The sequence below is a fragment of the Mytilus galloprovincialis genome, chromosome 14, assembly GCF_965363235.1.
Source record: "Mytilus galloprovincialis chromosome 14, xbMytGall1.hap1.1, whole genome shotgun sequence".
Lineage (NCBI taxonomy): Eukaryota > Metazoa > Mollusca > Bivalvia > Mytilida > Mytilidae > Mytilus > Mytilus galloprovincialis.
In genome coordinates, this window is record NC_134851.1 from 8,464,325 (window position 1) to 8,474,644 (window position 10,320).

At 31.2% G+C, this 10,320-nt stretch overlaps 1 protein-coding gene and 1 long non-coding RNA gene across 2 annotated transcripts; both read left to right on the top strand.

Moving 5' to 3' along the window:
- The first annotated feature begins 410 nt into the window (after positions 1–410).
- LOC143059348 (uncharacterized) lies at positions 411–4,975 on the top strand. The gene is made up of 6 exons (XM_076232829.1): positions 411–487; positions 1,237–2,481; positions 2,856–2,886; positions 3,894–4,162; positions 4,678–4,705; positions 4,962–4,975. The coding sequence occupies exons 1-6, from the start codon at positions 452–454 to the stop codon at positions 4,973–4,975; spliced, it is 1,623 nt and encodes a 540-aa protein (XP_076088944.1). The 5' UTR covers positions 411–451.
- Positions 4,976–5,210: 235 nt separating this feature from the next.
- On the top strand, positions 5,211–10,095 carry LOC143059237 (uncharacterized). The gene is made up of 3 exons (XR_012973443.1): positions 5,211–5,476; positions 5,992–6,019; positions 7,717–10,095. It is a non-coding gene; the product is annotated as an uncharacterized LOC143059237 (long non-coding RNA).
- Positions 10,096–10,320: the final 225 nt, after the last annotated feature.

The window sequence follows — 10,320 nt, forward strand, 5'->3', positions numbered from 1 at the left end:
CAAGATGTTTTCTATTCAACTCATCAGACATTTCTGACATACAGAGCTATTTACATGGTAGTATTGGATGGAAGTAGAAAACTAGATGATCCCTGTTTGTATGAAACGTATCTTCCAGGAAAAGGTCAACATAAAACAGCAAGAGGTATTTATATATAATTATTTTTGTATAAACATTATCATGAAGTAGTTGTTAAGATTAAAGCACCAAATTTTAATATAGTTTTTTCAAAAATATATAAACTAACACTTGACATTTTTTAAAACATCTTCAGAATTTATATCATTATTGGAGAATTTGGATTTGGAATGAAAAGCAATTACGTCTTTGATCAGTGTTCACCAAATTATAATTTGTTCTTTCCTGTTTATTTTTACAGATTATCTATTATTCTGGATCAACACCATTGTTACATACTGCAAGGGAAGTAATCAGGGATTTCCTAAAATTATGGTGGTCTTAACGCACAAAGATCAGGTTAAAGCTGTAAGTACACTAAAGTGCTTAAGTTTACTTTCAATTGGAATGGTGGAAGGTTTTGACTTTGATTCATATTGTTGTAACGTATAAAGAAAGAAAGAAGAATAATTTCTTTACTATTGGCATAACTTAACTGCTTATTGTTTATACAATAGTTCAACTTTAACACATAGTTGACCAACAAATAAGCCAAATATGATCTTAAGTTATATTCCAAACTAACAATTGCTTGTTTTGTCTCTGACGAGCATTGCATATAACGAAAACGTTTCATTTCATATTTAGGTTTTCTAGTGCATACATTTTCTTGCACATTGTGCATTCTACTAATGATGAAGGGAAGGAAATAAACAAAAATACAAACAGGGTCTCCATTTCTTCAATTCTTTTGTTTTGATAAGATAGCAACACGTATTATAATTTCATATTTCTTTCTTTGATTAGGGATTTTTTTGAATTTTCCTAGGAGTTTAGTATTTCTGTGATTTTTCCAATATTCATGATATATTATACAACATGATCTGGCTTAAATAAATAGAATAACACCATACTAGCGCTACATCTATATGAGGCAGGCTTTGTATTTGTTTGGTCAGTCACAAGCATATGTAGTCATCATCGCCATTTTAAATTGTCCTTATACAGGCAATTGTGTGATTGTAACTATGCATTTCCTTATAAACCGATAACAATTGCATCAAAAGGAAGTTGTGGTCAAATATATAGTGTAACGTAAAAATGTTCGATTGTTTTAGCATGATGTTGAAGAAAGACGACATGAAATATTTGCAGAAATCTACAAGATGTTTCAACAAACGCCATTAGAGCAGCATTTGGTGATTGAGGATCAAATATTTGTCAACGCTCAAGATGAAAATGACACAGAAATGGAGAAGATAAAAAAGATTATCATGAGCGAATCAGAGAGGCAACCAACATGGGGTGAACTGCTTCCAAAATGCTTTATCCCTTTAGAATTAGAATTTGCATCGCTAATCAGACGCAACATTACCTTGATAACCCTAGAGCACCTAAAGAAAATAAACGCATTGCAGCCTATAAGACCGTTGTCAGAAGATGAGTTGAAGGTTTTTCTGAAATTTCAACATTCAATTGGCAAGTTACTGTACTTTGATGAACCTAAATTGGACGACCGTATTATTTTGTCTCCAACCCTTCTCATTGACGCCTTTAAATCAATTGTTACAGACAAGCAGTTTTGCAAAGGAGACAAAAAAAGAGAAGAAATGTGGGATGCGATGGGAACGAAAGGCGTGGTTTCAAAATACGCAATAGACGGCGTTTGGAAGAGAGAGAAATATGCAAAATTCAACACAAACAAAGATTATCTGTTAACTGTTATGACCCATCTGGACATATTGGTAGAACCAAAGAGATACGATACTAGCCGAATGCGTATACCTGCAGACTTTTACTATGTTGCAAGTATGGTACGAGGTAGTGATGACTCCGGATACCTCCATTCAGCCGACATCAAACACCGAAATATCGCCATAGCTTTTCAATCGACATCATTGATGATACCTCCTGCATTATCCTTCCGATTTATAAGTTACTGCTTATCTGTCTGGGCGTTGAAGACTTACGGAGAGACCAACAGGGAAATGCTGTTCCACAGGTCAGGAGTGTTCACAATTGATCCTTCCTTGGATATGTATATTCTTTGCGAAGATGACAAGATAACTGTCCGTCTTGTTCATGCCAAAACAAATGCACTCATAATGAGGGATCTTGCTTCCAGTATCAATGAATGTTTAACATCTGCCTTGGAAAAAATTAGTCAGCTGTATATAAGAACCAGCAGTGATCAGAGTGACAACAGTGACGCATCCTTTGTGACCAGGATATGTTGTAACTCACCAGATAAGCCATGCATCCTACCATTCGAAAGTCTTGCAAGTATAGGCAAACAATGGAACTGTCCTACACATGGCATTGAACACAACGTACACATGATCAAATCGTGGATACCAGGAAAGGTAAGAGTCACCTCAAACTTACTCTAGACACCGACAAAAAATCTGATTATTGGCTAGATTTTCTAACACTATTCAAAAGACATTGTAATATGAAACAATATAACGATGGTAAGCAATAGGTAGTCAAGTTCTAAAATAATTCAAATACAATAGGATAAATCTCAAAACACAAGCCAGTGCAACATTATGATTACATTTTTAACGATTCCATCATTCACAGTTATGTATTTATTCCTAGATTGATGCATGTTAATCTTATCCTCTTATATATTGATAGATATTTTCCGAGATATACAAGTAACAAATTAAAGATTTGTGTTATTCCAGTAGGCGACCCTGGCATACTTATTGTTTTTATTTTATTTTTTGATCAGGAGGAAGACAGTTGTGAACCAGGGTGTCCAGGTATTGTATTCTGATTTTAAAACATATTTTTATGCTCTTTTATTTGTTTACATATTTTGGGATCGTAATTCGAGTTTTGTAATGGGCCGACTAAATTGTTTTTTTTAAATGTTAAATATTGATTCTACCACTGCATCGAGTGTGATGCGATATTTATCCACTCGAGACAGTCAGATGTTCAAATTTAAAACACGAGTCTCACCGAGCGTTTTAAATATTTAAGGTTAACTGTTTATATTGAATGAATATCGTATTACAATAACAAACAATATGCAGGCAAACCTATACCTTTTTGCGACTGATCATCAAAATATGTGTTCGTTCTAAGCGATGTCATCAGATATGGTCTCCGTTTTTCATGCCGTCACAATGGGAAATTCAAAGGAAAACCAGAAAATATTCTTTACAATAAGATTTTAACCAATGAAGTACTGAAATCAAACGGAATTTTTTATCCAATGGGTGCAGAAAGGGATAAATTGACGAAGAATCGGAGAAAAATGAATATTGCGTTTAAACAACCTCTCCCTTTTTGTTTTGCTGAAACATATGAAGTTATGCTTACAAATCCAATAATTCGTCTTGAATAGAAACTCTATGTATACTTTTGTTTTGAATAAACTAGAATCTAATAAATTCGTTCTTTTTATGTAATATAATTACAACATGACATTTTTAAGAAACTGTGTTCTTCTTTCCATTGTAGTTAAATTAAAAGTTAAATTATGGATGTGACTAATTTCTATATTTTTTTTCTTTTAAAATTTGAATTATAGATCAACTACGAACTTACCTTATGCCAGACTATTTCACTCAAAAGTAGCCGAATTGTAATTGAATGAAAAAATATTATTACCATTTGCACATAGTAAAACTCCAGTAGAACTGAATTAAAAAATTACGCTTTGATCAGCGGTGTATGGTATACACCTTTATTAATCAAATACATTTATGGTTGAACGGTCAATTGTATTATACATATGAGCATATGTGGTTTGTCATTACAGTTACAAATGAGGAGTTTTTGAAAGAACGACCATCAGATCTACACCTAAGACGATTATCATTAGTGTACAGTATAAATGAAACCAGAGAACTAGCACTACAGCTGGGATTGGAAACAACTGAGTTGGACAAACTTTCACTCATTGAGGATACAGAGACGTGGCAATTTGAAGTAATCAAAAAATGTCGCGATAGATTTGCGTTGACATTTAGAAATATCAGAGACGCATCTGAAGCTTGCAAATTTGGAAATATCCATAAACTTTGCAAGGTAATCATTGATGAATCAATTACACAAAAAGTACATATACAATCAAATTCGTTATATCTCGTTTCAGCTTGAATTTAATTTTTTATATTTGAACTGAATCACTATTTATATAACAGGGCAACTAAACAGAAGGTATAACTTGTTTAATAATGTCGTATGATAATTCGTTGATGGAATACATTTACAAAACATAAACATTGCTGGTTAAGCTAATGTAGCGATGCAAAAACTAGTTCAACACAATACCATTATAGCTATGAAGGTCAGGCTCATCGTCATTATAGTATTGTAATTGTTGTTTGGTCTTTTCATTGACTACGTCATTTGCAAAAATTATTGTTAAATGCATACAGGTCAAATATGTTGTCAAATCTCGATCCAACTTTAAAAGCCCTTCAATGATTTACTGTCTTACTTTTGACTTTGGTATGAAACACTGTCTTTTAGATTTATTTGTTATTGTGTTGCTGTACTTAACTGTCATACATGATCCAGATTTTTCACTCTTTTTGCAGCTTGTGAAAGGTGATATTATTGATTTCGGTAAGTCCTTCAATTAGTATGTATAAATGACATATACGATATCGTACGTTGAAATATTCAATATTTGTTTTAATAAACTGATTCGTATACGTATTAAATGTAAGTACACTCTCTGTCCATGTTAGTATGCACTTTCAATTCATTAGAAATGTATTAAAAAATCAATAAGGATCATACTACTGGCTAAAGATAACTTTGTAACAGTATATATTCCTGAACTAATTAAGTTTGTTGTTATCTACACTGTTTAACATAGTATGTGCTATTTGAATTTTTCACAGGCACGGGGATATGAACTGATACTACTTCGTAAAGTTGATATCTCTTGAGATCTGTAGCGAATGCTAAACGACCAATGAGCTAAATGTATATAAAATTATTTCCCCTGTGAAACTATTATAACAATTTATACTGGATTCTTATTCCAACATAAACTACCATTCTTATCTTCTTTTTGTTCACATTGTATGAGTTTATGAGCATATGTGGTTTGTCATTACAGTTACAAATGAGGAGTTTTTGAAAGAACGACCATCAGATCTACACCTAAGACGATTATCATTAGTGTACAGTATAAATGAAACCAGAGAACTAGCACTACAGCTGGGATTGGAAACAACTGAGTTGGACAAACTTTCACTCATTGAGGATACAGAGACGTGGCAATTTGAAGTAATCAAAAAATGTCGCGATAGATTTGCGTTGACATTTAGAAATATCAGAGACGCATCTGAAGCTTGCAAATTTGGAAATATCCATAAACTTTGCAAGGTAATCATTGATGAATCAATTACACAAAAAGTACATATACAATCAAATTCGTTATATCTCGTTTCAGCTTGAATTTAATTTTTTATATTTGAACTGAATCACTATTTATATAACAGGGCAACTAAACAGAAGGTATAACTTGTTTAATAATGTCGTATGATAATTCGTTGATGGAATACATTTACAAAACATAAACATTGCTGGTTAAGCTAATGTAGCGATGCAAAAACTAGTTCAACACAATACCATTATAGCTATGAAGGTCAGGCTCATCGTCATTATAGTATTGTAATTGTTGTTTGGTCTTTTCATTGACTACGTCATTTGCAAAAATTATTGTTAAATGCATACAGGTCAAATATGTTGTCAAATCTCGATCCAACTTTAAAAGCCCTTCAATGATTTACTGTCTTACTTTTGACTTTGGTATGAAACACTGTCTTTTAGATTTATTTGTTATTGTGTTGCTGTACTTAACTGTCATACATGATCCAGATTTTTCACTCTTTTTGCAGCTTGTGAAAGGTGATATTATTGATTTCGGTAAGTCCTTCAATTAGTATGTATAAATGACATATACGATATCGTACGTTGAAATATTCAATATTTGTTTTAATAAACTGATTCGTATACGTATTAAATGTAAGTACACTCTCTGTCCATGTTAGTATGCACTTTCAATTCATTAGAAATGTATTAAAAAATCAATAAGGATCATACTACTGGCTAAAGATAACTTTGTAACAGTATATATTCCTGAACTAATTAAGTTTGTTGTTATCTACACTGTTTAACATAGTATGTGCTATTTGAATTTTTCACAGGCACGGGGATATGAACTGATACTACTTCGTAAAGTTGATATCTCTTGAGATCTGTAGCGAATGCTAAACGACCAATGAGCTAAATGTATATAAAATTATTTCCCCTGTGAAACTATTATAACAATTTATACTGGATTCTTATTCCAACATAAACTACCATTCTTATCTTCTTTTTGTTCACATTGTATGAGTTTTACTAAAAACAAGGTGCAGTTTTTCAAAAACAATTCACTCGAGTATGATCTCAATGTAAATAAACTCATCTAAGATACCAGGATTAAATGTGTATAAACGCCCCCAAACGCACGTTTTGTCTACAAAAAAAACTCATCAGTAACGCTCGAATCCAAAAAAAATTAAAAGGCCATATAAAGCAGGAAGTTAAAAAACATTGAGGACCAACATTTTAAAAGTTTTGACAAATACAGCTAAGATTGTGTATTCCTGAGATAGAAAGCCTTAGTTTTTCAATAGATAAAACGTTTTGTAAACAGTTAATTTATAATTATGACCATATAAATGATAATTCATGTCAGCATTGTAAAGTTATTATAGTTATTTGAGGGGAAATTCCCGTTGACCTTTTAAATAAAAGCAGTTATATTGTATAATTTAAATTGTTAACAAAATCTATTGTTTCTTCCTGAGTTCGATTTAATGTGCTATTCGGTATAGATTTGAAAATGGCACGCCATTTTCTAGTGTCTGACGAAGTGTTAAGAACATGTTGTATTTGTTTACGTCAATAATATTTCATAAAAGCGTATACATATTTAGCTACATTGAACGACAAAAATATGTGACGTATAAATTTTCTGACGTCAAACACGCGAAGCTATGAACGTGTTTTTAATTTGATAGATGCTTTTGTGTTCTGTGAAAGTGTTTCTTTTAAAATTGAAACAAGATGATGACTGCTGTATCCATATTTTGACTTTTTTATTTATTATTGTCTTTTTAGTTTACGCATCATTATAAATATAACTGAATGTTGTAGGACTGACGTACAAAGGGAGAGGTTTACCGCTATAAAACAAGGTTTTATCCACCAATTTATACATTTGAAAATATCCGTATCAAGTCAGGAATATGACAGCTGTTGTCCATTCGTTTTTGATGTGTTTTGTCATTTGATTTTCCCATGTGATTAGGGACTTTCCGATTTGATTTTGGGTTGTGAACTATCAGATCACAATAGTTCTAATTACATGCTCAAATCTTCATATTTTTGAGATGGATAAGTAATTAATGGGTTACATAATTTATGTTAAAAGTAAATTCTGACATTAAATAAACTAATCCAATACCGTTATGCTGCATCCATGTACTTACGTCGGCAACACGTTTCTGGTTATTATCATATTAAATATACTATTTTGAATGAAAATCAAAACTTTCTCATTTTTAAAAATATAGATAAAGAACCTGAGAAGTGGGATTTGGTACCTACAGAGGAACACATTGACAGATTAGCTCCAATTATTGGAAACAACTCTCTTCAATTTCTTATCGAACTAGAAATGGAGTTCAAGACTTGGGAACAGATAAGTTACAGGCACACATTTACAAGGGATTTGGTAACACTTAACAAAGATGTTTTAGAAGAATGGAGAACCAAGTTTTGTAAGATGCACAGTCTCAAACCGACTTTGCGAAAAATTGCACAGGCCTTTAGTAACATTGGCAAGCATATAGACATAGTTGAAAACACATTATCAGATCTGTTTTGACTTTGCTTCAATTCTATTTGTATTTTACCCTGTTTGCTTGAACTTTGTGCAAACATTCTCAATTTAAGAATGTCAAAATTGTTAAAAGTTAAACTGTTTATTTACATTGATAGATCAAAAGTGTGACAACAAATATACATTAAATGAATGCATGCATTGCTATATATGTAAAACTAACGTGATATCATTGGGGTTGATCAGATATATGTAGCATATTCATTTCGTATGATTGTTTGTTCGATTAGGATATTTTGCGTTTATCTTACCACTGCACAGTTTGTAAAAGGATTAGGCGCCTTTTTAATGGAATTTAGTGGTGTATAAACTCGACCAAGTCACTCACAAATAATTAAAAGTCCCAAAGAGTTGTATGATATGTTTGTGAGTGACTTGGTCAAGTTTATACACTAATAAATTCCTTTTAAAAACACTTGCTACCTCTATTTTACGTTAATTGTATATTTATGCCATTGAATATCACTGGCGCATGAATATATTTGTTGGTTAATGTATTATATGTTCTTGTACTCAATACAATTTGATACAAATTTAACTGCAAAAACTCTTCTTATCACGAAAGTGTTTGTGTATTATTTTATTTAACGATAAACTTGCAGTGAAAATGAAAAAAAAAAACGTCGCTGTAATTATCGCAACCATCTTGTTTACATTGGTAAGTTTGGTCAACGTCGTCTATCGAAAAATAATCAACGTCAAGATCAGCTACCGGAAGTCCTCTCGACCAATCATATCAACGTATTCCTTAATATGCAAATCCTACAATAATTATAATAGATTAAATTGGTACTGGTAATATTTTTCCATCTTTAAATATAATAATTACAAAATCTTTTAGTATAAGATATCGATAGCAACCTAAACAAAATGAGTTGTTTACTCTTCATTGCAGCACGAACGATTTCCAATAATTTATCAAGTCCATTCAATCTGCACTTTGGTGGATAAATGTCTAATTGGTGATTTAGCCACGTCTTCTATTTTTCAATTTTGGTAGACAGTTTACGGTGGATCGGGACTATTTGACTGCGCATAATTTCACGAAAGAATTACCATGCACACGAAATGTTTGAGTCCTAGATTTACTATTATTTTTATTGATTAAAAATTTTAAATTATTGTACTTTAGTCACTAAGAAATTATAATCGTTTTTATGTGTAAATATCGTTATTATGACTACTAAATACAAAAAATGTATTCAATATTTTGCACCAAACAATCGGTTATATCATGCATTTTAATTCGAAACAAGTCAACCCTCACTATGCAAGGATTGAAAACAAATTTTATGATTTGGTATTTTGTTTTGGAGTGTGTAATGTATTCAATTTATTTATAAAATTGAATAGAAACTACAATTCCTCGATTATGCTGAGCCAATATTGAAAATACGAATACGAATGATTGAAACTGCACACAAATAAAAAGGATGATCTTCCTGCGCTTTTAAATAAAACACCACCTCATTATTTATCCATTAAAGTTCGATCAGCATAAGGTAATTCTGCCCTCCTTTTGTAAGATGTGTATTGTTTTTGTGAACAAACAAGGGAGGAAATGTATTTATAAAGAATATGTGTACCTTTTCAATTTATCATACTTTTTCCTATTTTTTATCTAGATTAAAATTTGCATTGTACATTATCTGTATTTCGTCATGTTTTTTTTTTAATAAGATGCAGAAAAAAATAACTCATTTGTTATTGCGAATCATTGATAACTTGTAAATATTTGATAACTAATTCATGATATGGCAAGAATTTTGTAAAGGACATTCGGTTGGAATCCTATCCATATGTTACAGTATTCATTATGATTAGTTCTCATTCTTAATGTTTTGTTATCTCTGTCTGTTCTTGTTATTGAACATTTTCTTCATCTTGTCTATGTTATTGTTTTTTCTACTTTAAACTTCTATAGTTAACATGATTTGAATATTTATCATTAAATAAGTTTTTTTATAATCAATATTGATTAATATAATCATATGCATTAATGTATTTTTTATTACTATTATGTAAAGTTTTCTTTTCTAATATTCAAGAATTGTTTTATTTTACTTCGTCTTTAGTTTTGTAATGGAAGTCTTTAACATTGTTAACAAATCGTCCAAAAAAGTAAACAACGACAACTCTTAGGATTTAGCAGAAAATTACAACTCCACATTGAACTTAAATGCACAAAAATATTTGAGTTAAACTACATCCCTTAACAATGCGTAAAGCATCTGTTGTTTTGAAAACGCAATTACAAAACATTGCCCGTAATAAG